This window comes from Cryptomeria japonica, chromosome 10 (genome assembly GCF_030272615.1).
Source record: "Cryptomeria japonica chromosome 10, Sugi_1.0, whole genome shotgun sequence".
Lineage (NCBI taxonomy): Eukaryota > Viridiplantae > Streptophyta > Pinopsida > Cupressales > Cupressaceae > Cryptomeria > Cryptomeria japonica.
Window position 1 is genome coordinate 286,429,227 of NC_081414.1, and position 19,277 is coordinate 286,448,503.

The window sequence follows — 19,277 nt, forward strand, 5'->3', positions numbered from 1 at the left end:
TATATCTAAAGGGTACACAAAGAGTAATTACTAGTACATCATAAGTGGCAAATGACAAAAAAATCTCAAGCTAAACTTATACATGCTTGTCTAGGAAATCAATGATATACCCAAAGATATGTGAAACTCAAATTCATAAAATTAGAGTATTGTTTGTGTAAGAATGAAGTCAAATCTCTTCCCACTACTCCATGCCCTTTAACTAGTGCCACACCAAAAACAACAATTTCAACTTTGAGACACATTCTCTAAGACTTGGGTATGTGGATGAAACCACCTCACTTCACGGTGTACTTAAAATACACAACCCCTTAGCCAAGAACAATATTTCTTACTTCGAATTTGTATGCCCCATTAGAACATGAGCTTTGGATTTTTTGATTGATATCACTTTTAAGGTCTCTAGACCCCTAAAAAATGAAAGGAATAGTCATTTTTTATTCTTAAGAACACCCTAAAACATGAGAAGGGTATACATGACTATCCTTTAATAAACCCAAGTGAGAAGCCACTTTTGATCCTTAAAATCGCCTTAAGGCACACAACACACAAAACGATCATAAAAAAATTATTTTTGGTCAACAGAGTAACCATAAGGTGTGAGAGGAAAGCATACATAATTAGTTATAACAAACAAAGATTAACATGTGAATGCAATTTTTGAATTCAACTTTGACAAATAATCTAATAAAATCACAATGTTAGTAGTTTGCAAGCTTTTAAGCCTTCAATGAACAAATCTACACATAGAAAGTTAAAAGAACAAAAAAAAAATTGATACAACCCCTAAAAATCAATGGTTAGTAGGTTAAAGTTAGTAGAGAAGCAACTATAAGAAATTGATAAGAATAAACACCTAAAAAACACTTATTAATGAAAGGCCAAAGCAATAATTTAAAAACAAAACAAAATAAAATAAAATCCTAAGTAGTAAAAGATATTTATACCATAATAAAAAACACAAAATCTAACATAAAAACATTATTAGTATTAGCTAGTATTAGCTACAAGAACTAATAAAATGAAAAACACCTTTAAAAAAAGGTGAATTGAAGACATTTACAAGCCAAAAATAAATGTTAATACTGAAATACAAAGTGTTAAAATGCAATCAAATAGAATAACACTGCCCCTAGAATAAATCCAAAAACTAATAATTTGAAAAAAAAATAAAAAATTTAATAAAATGAAAACATCATTTTGTGATGAAGTATATATATAACATCATTTTGTAGAGTGATGAAGTATATATATATATATATACAAAATTTAAAAACCAATCACAAATTAAATGAAGAATTCATATTTAAAAAACTAGGTATAAAAGAAATAAAATAAAACATGAGCTACCAAATGTTACTCCATTGTTGGTGGATATGATCAAGGGGAAAGAATAATATGTGATTGTACAAGTAGGTTCATACAAAATCTCTAAATGTAATTGTAATTTACGGATGCCGTTTAAAAACTTTGAAATTTTATAAATTAGATGTCTTAAAAACTTTGAAATTTTATAAAATAAAAGGTGAAATCATTTGATAAATCTACAAGTTAAACTAGACAAGAAATTTTCTTAAATCATTTGATGTTGGTGAGGATACAAGAAATTTTCTTAAATCATTTGATGTTGGCGAGGATAGAAATCTCTATTCCCTTCCTAGGTCCCAAGTTATTTTTAAATGATTATAAATACTTTACTACAATCAAACAAAAGGATATTGATTATTTATTTGGTTGCAAAATAGGTGTATCGAGTGACTCAATTTACGGATAATATTTTTTTTTTAAAAAGACAAGAAGATAAAATTGAAAGAAATTGTATTTATTTATTCATTGGTTCAAAAAGTTAAAATAGAAATTAGATACTATTTATTTATTTTGAATGGGTTGCAATTAGATTAATAATTTAAGTAATAAAAATATTAAATCAATTAATAAAATTGTGAATATATATTTAGATACATATTTTACTTAAGTTGTTTTCTATTAAGAAAGCAGTCAGAACTAGAGCGTTGACCCTTTACATAGCATGAACTATAAACTTCACCATAACAGTCATATAACAGCACATAAGCAACACTAATAAGAACAGTAATCCAAAACACACAAAACATAAGAAACGTTCTGAAAAGCAAAACACAGAGGATCCCAGCCAAAAGAAACTAAGGGGTCGACTTGCGAACCCCTATCATCTCAATGACCCTATTCCAGTCATAACACCATAACAGTACTATAACAGCACATAAACAGTACTAATAAGAACAGTCATCCAAAACACAAAAACATAAGAAAAGTTTTGAAAAGCAAAACACAGAGGATCTCAGCCAAAACAAAAGACATTTTGGCAATGAGATATCCCATTTAAAAAAGATGTTATTCATTTTAAATTTTGGATATAACTAGATTAATTAAGTTTGATTAATATTTTGCCAAGTTAAATCAATGACTAAATGTCATGGTTGATTTATCATATTGATTACTAAATTTCATAGATGCGATGTTATTTTAATGATTGCCAATAAAATAAATAATCAACCAATGATGTGAACTAATTAACCTAGTTATATCACTAATTAACCTATTTGAATAACTAGGTTAATTAAGTTTTGATTGATAATTTTGCTAAGTCAAATTGATGATCATGGCTGATCTACCATATTGATTACTAAATTTCATAAATGAAATGTTATTTTAATGATTACCAATATAATAATTGATCAGCTAATGATTATAATCTGTACTAACAACCTATTTTTCTATATGTATAGTGCATTTTCACGTGAAAAATAAAATAAAAGATTAACTAATGCTACCATGTGTGTTGATCCAATTGTAATTTATCATATTAGGGAAGCCTACCAATAGTGGTTATAGCTAACTTCGTGCGCCCACAGATCCTAAATGGTACATCAGATTTTGACAAAAAAATTGTTGTCTCAATATGCAACTTAACTGCTTATAACTAAGGTTTTGGCTTCTCGGTAGTAACGACACACATTGTGAGATCAACTATGCGTACAAGGGTCAAAAAGTACAAATAAAGATGTTCAAATAACTGTCCATATTTGTGGACAAATGTAATGTCTCAGTAGTTTGGACAAATGTAATGTCTCAGTAATTGTACACAAATGTCTCAGTATTGGTGCACAAATGGATCAATTATGGATAGAAAAAGCTAAAAAGTGATAGGCTATTGGTACATGTGAAACTTATTAATGAGCTTTTCATTATCATTTTTTTTGGAATCGGGTGGTTGGGTGCACAAAGAGTGATTGGTAATTGGAAAGTGATCCACTATTGGTGCTCTTCCCATACTAAATTTAGTTTTCCATGAAAAGTTAAATAATTTGAATTTCACCATCTTTGAATGACATCATGAAACAAAAACATAACCTAAGGTACACATGCACAAACAATTATGTTCGTATGTGTACATGTTACACATTCATTTGTGTGCACGCACATTTGTGTCCTCAAACATTTATGAAAGATCGAGGCATGTTATTCTCTTTGGAAAAAGGGATAGTTGATTTCAATAGGATTGTTGTGAAAGCCGAAGCATAAACTCAGATTGTTCATAACTTCATATAAACACATTTTTAGATGCCTAATGCCAGAAGGATAATAAAATACTTTATGCTTCACACCTCTTCCTGCATAGAGACACATGCTTGATGTATATTATTATACTCTAAAAGGGAATCCAATATAAGGCAGTTTAATGGTACGAGAAATTCCCTTATTAATGTGTACACTAAGAAATTTGAATTGTATTATTATACTTTCAAAGTTAACTATTAAAACATAATCTTGTTTCCTTGCAACAATATTTCTCATGTTATTTGAATCTTATATATGCAATAAGCTAATAATATTAGGCTACTAAAATAATCAGTCATATTTGATGAAGAGAATATAAACGATCCTGCATATTTATCTTTGCAAGTGATAGCTGCCGTCTCAACAAATGAAAATCCAGATATTGCATTATCTATAATAACACATTTAAGTCCAAAATTCAGGATGAACAGTCTCTTACAGATGTAAGACGTTCAAGTGTCACCATGCAGTTAAAGCGGGCGGCTGATTAGCTTGGGACAGAGCATCTGATGATATTCGGCAAACAATTTCCATAATAAAATACAACTTTAAAAAGAATGATGGTAGTACTAGTAATTGAATTGGATAAAAACACTGGCAGTGCCAGTTAGCTCCTATCAGTAAAACAATAATCCAACAGTAGATCTTAGTTTTCAATGGCAACCTCAACAAAATGCCATGGCCAGAAATGAAATCTATATCAAAAAACAACTCTCGTAACTTAATGAAAAAGCTTATTAGAGGAACTTAACTGATCTTACGGTAATTTCTTGACATTCTGACATTTCTTCAGGCATGCTTTACCCTTGATTTTAGCGAGCAAAACTGTCAGATATTATTGCTCTATCATGCCAACCTACAATCTTCTTCAAGTGAGAAACTGAGTGGACGCATCTTCAGAGTGTCCGCCAGCAAGATCCTAAACTTTAAGAAAACCAATAACTAAGTTTGAGAATGGACATTTTTCTGAGCAAGTATGAATCGGCAGGTTACAACACTTGCTTGTACCATTTTTTAAGGATTGAAAGCCATCCAGTTATACCGATTCAGTATTACCACCTCTGAAAAATCTGTACAATCGAAGTGATAATCTGCCAAATTAGGTCTCAACAAGGGTTAGGAAAATTGGACACCAAAAACACCACCATATGATTAACTCCATGAAGCTTCTTTCAGAGAATTCACCAATCTTTTTTTCTCTTCCTTGAATTGAGCTGATGTCTTGGCAGTCCTCTGAATAAGGATTCTAAAAACAACCAAAGCTTATCCATTTTGACGAATTAAATTGAAGAGAAGATTGGTAAGCTAGGAAGATGGCTTGTACTCCTGAAGTAAAGCTCCCTTGGAAGTAGCAACTACAGAGCATAGAAGCTGAAGATCTTGGCAACAAGAACAATGTGGATGGCAATCAACCTAATATTCGTATATAAAATTTATTCTCGACAAATATCACTGTGAGGAGAGAGCCGCTGAACAATATCTCTGATTACAGACTGTGCAGCTAAAAAGTCTTCCCGCATGCGGACATTGTATTCATACAAATCCCTAAGATATGTCTGCACTGATGCAATATCCATCTGCTGATCTGTGGGAATATCTGTAGTAAAGATTGTATCACAATTATGGCTATAATCTCGGGTAAATCTCAAATAAAACTAATAAGAGAATGACTTCAACATTAGATATCTCATCGAGGATCAATATATGTGTGTGGTTTATATCTATATAACTATTATAAATTTATAACATAACGTGACACCAAGAGAAAAAAACAAGCTTCATAGCTATCCACTAAAAGGATTTGAGTATTAAAATGAAATAATTCTAGATAAAAATTGAACTCTGGCAGGAGACGTCTTATATACCCAAAGCTCTGAGTGAAAAAGAGATATTGTACCAAACCATGTACATGTGTCAATTAGTGTACTTAAATGAAGTTCAAACAAGGTTTCTACATAGCCACCAGATAAATAATTTCAAGCAGGGCTGTGCCACTGATTAAGAATTTCAGCCACACCAATGCTATGCATAGATCTAAATGATAGGGAACTTAGTTTCAGGCAGCCAGCATAAACGTTAGCCTACTGTCCTAGCCTCCCAGGTACAGACACTAGAATGCTTAAACAAAGAAATAGTTAACATTTTCACATGGGAACATTAATCTGGAGTTGGACACATTACACAAAGAATTACTCTAGTAATACTAACCACACATGCAAAGGATGATCATGGGTTATGGGCTGTGCTATACTTCTTGGACCTGGAATAAAATAACTCATTGCACCAAATACCTTTATTGTGCTTCGCAATGCATGTAATCCATGATATATAAACCAAACTAATAGCATTCATGATACTCAACAATACTAGAATGATGCTCATTAGTAAGCCAGCTAGAACAAGATGAGAAGGTGAATTAGCCCCTTGGCAACCAGAGATACCACAAGTCAGTCGAATCAGAAAATGAAAAGCATGCCTGCTAAAGAAAAAAGAATATCTTAAGATGATAAAGTAAGATTCAGCAAGTTGGATGAGGATGTCACAACCATCTCTCATCCTTGGGAAAGCATTTAAGACTGAGGAGGATCATGAAGGCTTTCATGAGGAAGCTAGAAGATTCCATGGAGGTTCTCAAAGGAGGTGAATAATTGAGAAAACATGATGTCACAACTGTCTCTTTTCCTTGGGAAAGCATATAAGGCGGAGAAGGATCATGAAGGCTTTCATGAGGAAGCTAAGAATTTCCCTGGAGATTCTCAAAGCAAGTGAAGGGTTGAGAAAAGAACCGCCTCAAAAACATTAGAAAGGGCAGCCCCATGCCAGCCAAGTACCCCTAAATCAACTTCTATTGAGAGCAGAGGCCAGGAAAGAAATTCAACTTGATGAAATTATATCCTATTTTTCATGGAAAAGCATATAAGGCCGAGAAGGATCATGAAGGCTTTCATGAGGAAGCTAAGAATTTCCATGAAGATTCTCAAAGCAAGTGAAGGGTTGAGAAAAGAACCGCCTCAAAAACATTAGAAAGGGCAGCCCCATGCCAGCCAAGTACCCCTAAATCAACTTCTATTGAGAGCAGAGGCCAGGAAAGAAATTCAACATGATGAAATTATATCCTATTTTTCATGAAAAAGAAAGGTCGATTACTTGACAATATTTTAGTAAAAACCAAGGCCAACGTGTGCAAAAATTGTAAAAGTTAATTTAGCAAATATGCACGTAATTGTAACATCGTGATAAAGCATATTGTTGAGTTCCACGATAATTCTAGGAAACCTGTGCTGTTGTCCAAGCCTAAAGACATGGACAAGGACTGTTCCCTAGTCAATCATCTTGAGATGCAAAAGAAGATGAGTCAACTGAATCTTCTTCACATGTGTAAAAACAACGTGTTTCCAAGCCAAAAGGGAAAAGCAAGCATAATGCTACTTAACTTTAGCAAAGAAAGAGTCTAGAAAGCTATGTGATCATTATGGTGTTGATGACTGCAAAATGAGGAATGGTGGAAATTACATCTAACAATAAAAGGTGGGGGGCAATGACTTTATAAGGAACTGGAGCCAGCTCCAATGTGGATGAGAAGATTTGTAGTGCTTCCATCTAAAGAGAGGTATGCTTAGAAGCAATGAGGCTCATGATAAAGGTGAACTTACTAAACTCTTCCCAATTAAGATTAAAAGTTAGTAAAATTCATGCTCTTTTAATTATTGTTCACAAGCGAATTTGTTTTCCGAAGAGAGAGTGCACAAGCTTGTGTTGGATACATATGACCATTTTAATCCTTGTTTATTGGGTTCATGGAAGCAATAACTAGAGAAAGAAGTTACCAAACAATACAAATTAAGTTTGAAATCTGGATTAATGAACATTTCATTGCTTTGACTGTGGAAAAATGTTGTTCTTGTTTGTGGTCTGCAGCAGCCCACATGCACATGAGAGATGCTATTGTCATAAGAAGAGCCAACAAGTATCATTTTGTCAAAGATGGGTAAAATAACATTGTGAAAGCAAATGATGTTAAATCACATATATCCTTGATGACTGTGAATCATGCCAAAATATTGATCCATGCTAGTGGGGAGTTTACTTTGGATCTTTGAAAAGATAAGCAAGACTATGAGATAGTTGAATATAAAGCATCTTATAGCGTCTAAACTAACAAAGAGAAAAAGCAAATGGAAGTGTTATAGCAATTTAAAAAGAGTTTCAAAGAACCTAGGGATACACCACCAAAGAGAATAGTTGAGTGTTGGAGTATTAGATCTAATTACTACCAGATTGTCCTCTCCACAACATAGACCTCTATGAGAGACCATAGATGGAAGCTAATGAGGTAAAGAAAATTCGCAAGCTTTGTTAGATTAAGTTGTGAACCGTTTAGTTCTTCTCCCTGTAGTTATCCTTTTCTGATCATGCCTAGAACCTATGGTTCATGAAGGATATGCATTGAAATAAGATAACCCTCAAGAATAAGTACACTCTCCATGGGTTCATGATCTAGACCAACCTTAGCACCCTAAGTCCTCTACAAAGTTGGATTTCAAATCTAGGTATTGTCAAGTAAGAATCAAGAAAGACAATTTGTAGAGAACAACATTCAAAACAAGCTAAGAATTGTATGAGTGGCTTGTAGTTCCTTTTGATTGTAGAATGCACGTGCTACTCTCATAGCATTGATGAATGAGGTGTTCCAAACACTCATAGATTCTTGTGGCATTATTTACTTGGATAAATCATAATATATTGGTTAAAGTTATGTGTAAGTTTGCAGTTCTCATTGTGTCCAAGCTCAAGCGGAGGTTGAAGTGTTGTTTGCTAGTTCATGGCATTAAAGAGATAAGAGGCCTCACAACATAATGCTCCCAAGAATGAGGCATTGAGACATTCATAGATTCTTGTGTCGTTATTTACTTGGATAAATCTTAACATATCAGTTTTTAGAGCAATGTGTAAGTTTGCAAATCTAATTATTTTCAAGTTCAAATAGAGGTTGATGTGTTGTTTTCTACCTTATAACATGAAAGAGACAAGAAGATCTAGGGCATAAATGCCATTAACACTGAAAACATTGCATCAAATGGAAATTAAGCATAACAAATACAAGAAAGATCATTTATCTTTCATTGTCATGTTCCTATTCCATACATGACATTTGTTAACACCAAAAGAGTAAAAGCATACAATTAAGAAAATGTTTTATAGCACTGATAAAAATAGATAAATCAAATGCTCATGATGCCTAAAACACTTTGATACTCATTCCATTTCATATATCAATGTTTACAACTAAGAGTATAGAAACAATAGTGCAAGTCAGCTACATAATATTTGGTAAATACATGATACATGCAATTTTTGCATGTTCACAATCATTACAGAATTAAGAACAAATGAATATTGTTTAAGGATGCCCTAATCAGTCCTAGAACTTTTTTAGAAGAAAAAACAAGCCCTTACTATTTTAGCCAAAACCAGCAATTAGATGAATCTCAATAATACTTTAAAAAATATGAATTTATAAACTGAAAAAGAGAGGATTGAGAGGCCTCAAAGATTACATCCATTGACTTATTGAAGCGGGGAAAATTAAAGCAATAATATCAACATATGGGGTGTCCCCTATTCAACCCCAAAAATATAGAACAACCTATGTGTCCTCATCATGCTTGCAAATGCAATCTTTCTTCACAACAATGCAGAAGCTATCATCATTTCTTCAAGGTTAATCTGCACGTCTTCTTACTTCTCCAGCTAAGGATTAAAGGGGTATGTTAAAGCATTTATGCACTTCTATTATAATCCCCCTTCATCGAACTTTGGTGATGATTGAATTTTAATGGTCCAAATTAGATACACCATTTATGTACTTGGGGGTTGACAAGGTGTCATACACTGAATGATGATCTGGCTTTGTATATTAGGTAGGATTCTAGACTTCATAGAGTAGCATTTTTTGATCTAGAGGAAATTATTGTGTGTGCAGCATATTGAACAACATACAAGGTATAGCGATAGCAATCTCCTTGGTGGCATTCACACACCAAATTGGTGTCCCACTTGAGACTGATCTTAAAAACTACTTTGACATAAAACAAGACCACCCTAAGTTCAAGCAATCATATTGTACAACTACAAATAGATTGGAACATTGCCCGATCCACCATTTATTATCATGTGCTAAAATAATAACTAATACACTCCTTATACCATCATCTCTTGTGTGTGTCTCTTGATAACTGTTATTGTTATATTAAAATAATATTTAATTTTAATGGCCACTTATATTATTAGGATAGACTTCAAGAATATTCTTTGTTCTTTTAGTTGGCATTTGCTTTTCTTACTTGCCGATCTAAAAGATACCAAACTTGCAAAATACTCCTAATATTCAAAATTATAATTTCCAAACTAATTTCCCAGATTAACATAACAAGTTAACAACTGAGAACATACAAATGACTCAGGAACTTGGTTCATAAGCATTATCACTCTTTTATTCATGAAATCATTTGGTTTGCAATTTCTGATTAGTCCCATCATAATGTCACAGATTTGAAATTAAAGAAAGCAAATAAACAGAATTGTGTGCACCAAGATTATTGATAGAATTGATGACAGGAAAGCTTGAGTCCTATCTGTGATCACACAATATAATTGACCATAGCTAGTACCCGTTTTAGCTTCTTGAATCTGGAAATGTTTGATGCAGCAGTGTGGTTTGGAAATTGATACTACTGAATGTATTCGCGCAAATCTCAAAACAGCTCATACTCCCTTCACGGCAGCCAGGATAATTGTGTGCAATTAGGAATAGAGAAAGTTTGTGTTGGAAGACGCAAACTTACCGTCGCCAATACCCGTCTAAGCACAGCACCACACTGAAGGCCTCAAAGGAAGTTGCTCCGTAAATAGCCTTCTTAATGGAACAATATCTGTCTTGTATTATTTATTCCACCCTAGATTTCATGGTATGGACAAGAGCATCTTTATACAGCAATTAATTCATCACACCTTTAGTCTGCAGCTGCATAAATCTTATAATCCCTTACAAAAGTCCATATAAACATTTGCCTGCACCATCCAATATACCAAGCTTGTAAGTAACGTTCATAAATGTGTCAGGCCACTTGTATTTATCACCTGCATCACTCCTCCAACCACAATGTCATACTACTATCTTACCAATATGGTGAAGCGCCAATATTGCCAATATAGTGAAGCGTCGATAACTTCTTAAAAATCAATAAACCCAATAACGAAAGAGTCCCAAGATTAATTTGTCGAACCTTATAAAGGCGAACTTCTCCTTTCCGTCAATTCTTAAAGCCACGATTTAATATTATTTATTGCCAGCATTACAAAAGCACCCTAAATATGAATCAGGCCCACACAAATATTATTCAGAACCAAGGTCTATAATAATGTCTGCCAATACTGGAAAGCTCCGATTATTATTTATACCAAATCCATGGCAAATACTATCTATTCAATCCTTCTATTATATCAGACTCTATGAACTTTATTGTTCAACAGCAGGTATAAAGTTTACTACTGCAAACTGCAAATTTGTCTTCGGAGGAAGACTTCACAAATTTAGCTCAGTTGTGAACTCCGTCGCAAACCCACTCCCAAGAAGAGCTAGGTTTTTGTCCAACCCTTCGATCAACTCCTAAAGGTTTTCATCCCCATAAATCTTTAAACATTGATCAAATCCAAGCATGCCCTTGCTATGACGCCAGGACCTCCTTATAAAGCCCTCCAAGAAACATCTAGATAATATTCTATTATTTTATTGTTATTTAATTAAATTAATTAACATTAAGTCATCATATGAATATTTTATTTATATTTTGATAACTTAATAAAAATCAATTTAATTAAATGTCAACTTAAAAATTGGGGACATTACATGATCTTATCCTTATTGGATAATTTGTTTGTATCTCTTATTTAAGGAGACTTTCGTTATCTTGATAATCATTCTGTGTCATTACTTTTTGTAATATGGTATTAAAGCTCTAGTTTTGAAGAAACCTCGAGATCAATGAAAGAGGATTTATCAAAGGTAGCTGTAAATTTTCGTACAAAGTCTTTTTATGATTTTTTTCAACAAAATTTGTGTGATTTTTACCTGAAATTTGTGAAGGTTTTTCAAAAGATTTTTGAACTATTTTTTGAATTAAAATCATAGACTTTTCAATTGTGAAAATTGCGGGTTTTCTCCCATCTGAAATTCACATCATTTATTGGCTAGAAATCATGTCATTTTTTGGGACTGAAATCGCTTCCAATTTTCAAGAAAACACGTCAGCTTTTCTATGTTTTTTGGACATGCAACTAGGTTATTTCGCTTTTCTATGTTTTTTGGACATGCAACTAGGTTATTTCGGAACTGCGATGGACTTCATGTTATTTTTGGCAGATTTTACAATGTTTTCGAGCACCATTTTTCCAACAATATTTTGGAACTTTTTGAACGATCTTTTGATAAAATCATGACTTATTTCCACAGCCTAGAAATATTCTGCAACAGCAATTTTTTGATGATTTTTTCTAATAAAGATCGTGGTTTTTTTGGTGCCTAGGGTTTTTGAACGATTAGAGAGCATGTTTTCTACAAATTTCTAGAATTCTATTATAGGTATTTTGCCAATTTTTTTAAAATAAATCGTGGGTTTTGCTCGCTGTTTGGGTTTTCTAATTTTTTCCTAAAATTTTCAGTTGTTTTCAAACAGCAACAGGTTTCTCAATTTTCTTAACTTGGGAGTATAGGAGGGTGGCTTCAATGTCCAGCATCATGTTGCAAGGCAACCAAAGGTTCACTAAAAAAATATTACAGCACTAGAAACAAAGGAAGCTCACCATCTCCGAATATTGATGCCTTGGTCAAATTCTCCTCAAGACTCGGACTCAGCCAACAGCTACGGGGAAAGAGCAAGACAAGTTCGATGCACATAATCGTGAAGCCATTGTGTTCATTAAATTATCCATCACATATGAAATGCTCCAGAAGATTCCTTCAAGCAAATCTTCTCTAAAAATTTGGAAACACCTCTAAGAGCTACACGAGACATCATATAAGAGGAAGGCCTTCTTGAAAAATAGGTGATTCTCGATCATGATAGATGAGAAGATGTCTTTGCAAGAACATTTGATGAAGATCATGTTGGAAATATTGTTGTCAATGATTTCAAAGGAGTGTAGTTCACAATCACTATCTTGGAAAGAAATTGCATGCATCTATTAAGATAAAATTGTTGGCCAACTCTCTCTCAAGGCATCACTGAAATCATTAAACAAATGGTCGATCGTCATATTGGAAATTTGAAATAAAATGTGAACCTTTTTAGGAGAATTAAATTTAATATTATTTGGTGGGGCCTTGTTGTGACGTATTCACACATTGCCCCATTGCAAATGGGGACCCCCACTTTTTTGCTTTTAAGGTTAGTTGTCTTAGCTTAGCTGTTGGTAGTAGTAAGGTCTTTTTCTATTAGCCTTTCGTTTGAAGAAATGCACTTTCTCGGGTGGCTAGGCAATGGTATAGTCATTTCTCCCTCCTTAGGTTGGAAAGAGGTCGAGTGATGTCAATTTAGTAGGTAAGTGTTGACGTGTATTTTGTACACAATCATACACAGAATAAAATACCCAAGGGTACCTTATCTTCTCTTGAATAAAGTCTCTGATTGCTGAAGATGTCGCAAAAAAGGATCAATCAGGGTGACTCCAATGTTCTTTTATGTAGGGTCTCTACGTATGGATAAGCACCAGTGGTCGTTGTGATTGCTGTTTCATCAAGGGGCCTTACGTATCCGAATTGCAAGAACAAGATTTCCTAAATACTAATGAATTTCCAAAAAGATCAAAAGGGTAAGGCTTGCAAGAGATAAATTCTAATCTAATCCTAAGAATGACTCAATGCGGGCAGGACTTGGTAAGATTCTACCAACTTCAATATTGCCATAAAATAACAACTCAACTGAAATTGATGCGATCTTCTAAGGTAACAAATGATCTTTCAATTCATCAAGGATCATAGACACTACCACAAAGGCACATATCCAAAGTTCAATGACGATTGAAGGTTTAGGTGATTCAAGTTTCTCCAGTTGACCACGCAAGGCGTTCCTACAATCAGCAAGAAGCTAGTGGTTTGGAAAGTGAATCTCACCAAAGATCAAGCCCAACACTTAGTCCTTCAAACTTAAATACTACTTTGACTTAGAATGATTCAAGAAAGTAAACAACCATGAAGATAACCACAAGAATTGCAATAAAACACCATAACTTCAATATTTTATTGATCTCAAAGCCATCATAAACAACAATTGTTTGAAATTCCTTCTTCAAAGCTCAATCTTGCTACAAAAATAACTTGCTTCTCCGAAAGCTCTAAACTCTAACTATTTCTTATTGCTCTCTCTTTCTAATTTCTAATATCTCATGACAAAATGAAAAGGAGTGAGGGTATATATAGCATCCTCAATTACAATGAACGGCCCAAATCAAAAGAAGATCAACGGCTAAGATTTTGACACCTAAACCCTAATTAGGGTTTATTACAAATAGTCCCCTTTTTATTGAACAATATTAAATGCATAGCCAAATATTTAATTTGGCACAAAAATCTAGGAAACATAGACCAATGATAATTAAGGTGCCATGTCATCTATAACAACCTATCTTCTAGAATCTTATTCCCTTTCCAATGTTCTTTCTTAGCATATGCAATGAATCTAGACACGATTCCTTCAATCTCAGCAATTGGAATCTCGGGAAGATTCCTCATTCGCTCCTCCAAGTGGATGACCTGATCGAAAGCCTTGAGAAGAGCAGTGTCCCATTCAGGTTCAAGTTTTTTGATCTTCTCAATCAGGAGCATGGTAGCAAACATTTGGTCCCGTTGCTCATCTGTGATAACATTCTCATCTTTGCAAAAGATGACCTTGACTCTTTCTTCTAATTCTTGTAAATCCACATCTGTCTCAACTTCGATCCTCCTGCCAAGAATAGTACATAATACCTCAAACACTCTGTCCTGGATCAGGTGGACGACCTCCTCAACATGATTGCATTTGGTACTGATGTCCTCGAAGAGAACTTCCTTCATCTCAAGTAAAGTTGACCACTGAAGTAAACTATGAGGTCCTCCATCCATTATCTTTTCTTGTGCTAGGACCTTCCTTGATGTTTGTCTGATTACTTGCAGGACAGGAATGATAACATCTTTAGTATGAGCAAAGGCGGCTACCGTTATCATTAGGTTGTGGATGATCTCAAGAACCTGGATAGCTCGATGAATGGTCTGCATCATTCTTGTTGCAAATTCAATAGCAACTGTATGGGATTTGTCAATCCAAGAGCTCATAAGCTGGACCAAACTCCTGACTCTCTCTGCCTCACCAACTGATTCAATGGGAAGTGCCTGCACGGGAGATACTGTTGGATCCTGACGTCCCAAAGGCTGATTGAGATGGCTAAAGTAGCCTATCCAAGCACCGACCTCTCTCTCAAGCTTTCTATTCTTTTCCATTTCTTCCTTAAGCTTGTCTTTTAGCGCTTCAAACGAATCGGTTGCCTCATCCAATGTTTGTTCGGCTATGAGTGGACCAAGCTCGAATGTCTCTACATCATATTCCTCTGCGAGGATCTCACCTTCATACTTGTCCACTGCTGGCGTAGCTATCTGCAATTTCCTGGATCCTGTCTCATCTCTGATCATCTTGGACATCTTAGTGGCCTTCCTCTTTTCTGTCACTTCCTGAGAATTTCCAACAAGGCTTTCTAAATCAATCACATTATCTTCGTCCTCGATCACAATCACCCTTGTTAGTCTCTCCTTCAACCAATCTGGAATGGCAGATCTTGTTTCTCTAACCTGTATCTCTTTAGGCAATGTTTCTTCTTCTCTGACAGGAGATGTCACTTCGTCATCATTCTTGTCTTCATGTAGCTCATTGACTTGGAGAGATCGACTTGATGAACGTTGAGGTGCCTGTCCTTCTTCCTGTTTATCGTTCTGTACCATTAGTTCCATAGATTCCTCCATTCCAAGTGTCCTCTTCTCTTGTCGAGAAGATGTGCCGGATGAACGGTCTCAATTGGCCTCTTGCTTCTTCTTGGAGGATTCTCTTTTCTCAGGTCTCTCTTTCCTCTTCAAGCCTCTAGGATGAGGATTGCCTTCACTTGCGCTTCGAAGGTTGCCTTTGCTCGTGCTTCTGGGATAAGGATTACCTTCACTTACACTTGCTCCTTCTCCTGGTCTTTCCTCCAAAGTAAAAGTCATAGATATGTTCTGTTCTCTCAGCTTTTGATGTTGCACATCTACCCATCTGCGAGTACAAGACAAAACTGGAGCCATCAAAGCATCTAGATCCAAAATCTCAGGCTCATTCCAATCTATCCTCACTGCTTTGTTTTCTCGATCATACGAAGATTGGAGATGTCTGCCACTGTCCTGAGCTTAGTCGGCCACTCTGTAAATTTTGCATTTTCTGATTAAGTCCAAAGGTAATCTGGAATGCATCTTTCTCTTTACTTCGAAATCATCTGCGAGATTCATGAAAAAGTCTTCCACCTGAAATTCATGCTTGTACTTTCTACCAACTGTCTCCTCTATATACCCATAAGGATCAAAACTTTCTCTCAAGGCAAAAAATGAAAATGAATATAAGGCCAACTCCTTCTCTACATCATCCATGGCTGGAACATTAGGGCATACCTCAACTGAATTTCCTAGTATGATAGGCACAGGAATTCCATTTCCATGCCTATGTCTGAATGCCTTCGTATAAGCTGCCAACTATCTAGTTACCTCAAGTAACACTATTCTGTCTGTCAGATATCTCGGCAACATGTAGGGAGGTGAAGGACATCCATGAACTCTAATATAAGTAAATTTCTGAAATTGGATGAACCAAGCACCATACCTCTTTACAAGCTCTTGTGCATCCTGAGATAGTCAATTGTGAATCCTGCCTTGCAATGTCCTGGTGATGTTCATCGTGATGGTATCATTGACTAACTTGTAGTCACTTTCTGGCAGATAATGCAAGTGAACATAGGAATCACAAACTCTAACTTCCCCGGGCCCTCTTCCAATCACTCCTCTGTGAGGTAGTCCTGCATATTCAAAGCTCCTGATCAAGGCATATATGATGTATGAACTCATGTGGAAGGACTTGGTAGCCTTCAGTCTCCTTAACTGTACGTCCAAGCAATGGCTAATCATTCTAGCCCAATGAATTGTTCCTTTTCCCTGAACTATCACTTGGATGAAGTAGAACATCCACTTCTCAAAATAGAAGGCTTGAGGAGCTCCTGTAACTCGGTTGAGTAATGTTATCAAATCTCTGTACTCCTCCTGGAAGTCAATCCTATGTGGTGTGTTTGGAATCTTGCTCAGGCGAGGACGACTCGAGTAACCAGTTCTTATTGATGATGCTTAGGCAAGTGTCTGGATCATCTTCGTACATGGACCTGGCTCCTTCTAGGCTTTTGTAAATCATATCTCTGTGCTCCGGAAGATGGAGAGCCTCACTTATAGCCTCCTCTGAAAGATAGGCCAAAGCGTTTCCCTCCTTGGACACGATCAATCTTGACTGTGGGTCGTAATGGTGGGCACACTCGATCATCAACTCATGGCACTAGATTGCTGGAGGGAAGCCGGCCGCCTTGATAATGCCACTTTCAATTATTCTCCTTGCGACAGGTGACGGCTTGCCAATGTAAGGGACCTCTCGAAACTTCTTCACACTGAAGTTTCCCAAGTTGGTATCTCCAATGTTGCTCCATTTTGACACGATCTTGGTCTCCAATTCTTCGTTCTTCTGATCTTCCTTCATGAGGGCTGGACGACTGGTAGATGCTCCCGCCTTTGGGGTCGCCATTGTGACACCTACAACATTTCATAATGAGTAATAGATTTTGCAATGTAGAAGTATAGATTAGATTAAAGTTTAAATTTAGGAAACTTCATGATAAGTCTTTGAGTTATCATTTCCTAAATATGATTGAGCTACTGGAAATTCAAAATTTCAAAATTCAAAATTCAAGATTGAGACTAGGACGATTTAAAATTCAAAATTTGGACAAAGAGGACTTCGCCATACCTCACTTTGAGAGCTAACTCTAAGAAAAGATGCAAAATTAAGCAAGTTTGCTAGGCAAAAATGTGGATTGAAGTCTTCAACGTGAGCTTCCCTTAGCAAAATGTGTCTTCCTTATTAACTTCACCACCCTTGGGGTCTTCAATGCTTTGAGGGAGAATTCGCTCCACTTCCAACAAAATTCGCACTTCTCCTTGGATGAGATTTCGCACTCCTCTATTCTTCTCCAAATCGCATATGAATGAATGATTAAATGATGATTAAAATGCCATATCATACCTCCCCTTTATAGGCGCTCATGCATTGCAATCCCCATAGGCCAACTTTTGGAAATAAGGCCAATAATAAACAAAATTTAAATAAAAAGAGGAGGCCGACCTTTGTAAAAACATTAAAATAGAACCCCAAGCGCACTCCTTTTTATTTAATTTTAATAATAATTAATTAAAAAAAGCCTTTGCAATTAAAGTTTCGATTTTTTAAAAGGCTAAATTAATTATTAAATGCCTTATGCGAACTTATTAAATGCCCATTTAATTAAAAATATTTCAAGTTTTATCGAATTTTAGCATTTAATGCAATTCGAAAGGTATTGGCGCCTAAGCATGAGAGATATAAGGGACACTAACCACATCGCTCTGGTCCCTGGGAGAGGGACAGGAGCGCCTTAGCCAATTTGGATCGATTTTCACGTTCAAAGTCACTTCCTTTACGTCCAAACTGGGATCTTCATTCGTAACTTGGAGTTTGATCTATTCAATTTTTTGGAATGAATGCCTCTTAGAACCATTTTCGCCCTGGTCCCTTAGTGAGGGACAGGAGCGAACTTGTCTTTTATCCTTGATCCTTGTCCTTTCAATCGCCAATTTATGATGTGAGGCAATCAATGATCTCTATTTGTTCGCTCAATGCATGTTCAATTCGCCCTCTCAAGACAAAACGAGCCCCTTCTAAGGATTTTCGCCCTGGTCCTTGACTGAAGGACAGGAGCGATTTTTGCATTTTAGCCAAAATTTGTCGAGTCTTGGGGTCAATTCCTTGTTTATCATCTTCGAAAGGCATTCCTCACTCTGCACAATTCTTGCCTTGGCGTGATTCTGGAGGGAGATATTTGATTTTATAGAAATCGCCCTGGTCCTCCAGTGAAGGACAGGAGCGATTTTGCATTTATGGCACAAACCCTTAATCATATCAACATCAAATTGTCTTCAAGGCGTAAAACATTGCTCCTTATTCCTTCTTGAGTCTTGCAAACGAAATTGGCACTCTAAAATTAGGCACACTTGAAGATTTCGCTCTGGTCCCTGGGAGAGGGACAGGAGCGCCTTTAGCCAAATTGAGCAAGTTTTGTGGTCTTTTGCAACTTCGTTCCTCTTAGACGCATTCCAAATATCATCTTGACCCTGTATCTTGGCTTGGAGTTGTTTAAATTCGGAGGGAGATGTTAGATAACCTAGATTTCGCCCTGGTCCCTTGGTGAGGGACAGGAGCGAACTTGCATTTATAAGCTCATTTGTGTTTTGCCAACCTTCAAGATTATCTTCAACGGGGTGATCACGCCTTCCTTTC

General features: G+C 35.6%; 1 protein-coding gene across 2 annotated transcripts in view; it reads right to left on the reverse strand.

The window, feature by feature from the left end:
• Positions 1–3,960: 3,960 nt before the first annotated feature.
• Positions 3,961–19,277, reverse strand: part of LOC131055574 (uncharacterized) — a 119,564-nt gene continuing 104,247 nt past the window's right edge. The window contains exon 9 of one of the 2 annotated variants that reach the window (XM_057990040.2): positions 3,961–5,197. In XM_057990040.2, coding sequence (XP_057846023.1) covers positions 5,034–5,197 — 164 coding nt within the window. In that variant the 3' untranslated portion in view covers positions 3,961–5,033. Of the gene's footprint in view, positions 5,198–10,068; positions 10,672–19,277 lie in introns of those variants that run through there. The other variant, XM_057990041.2, reaches the window with a different exon arrangement.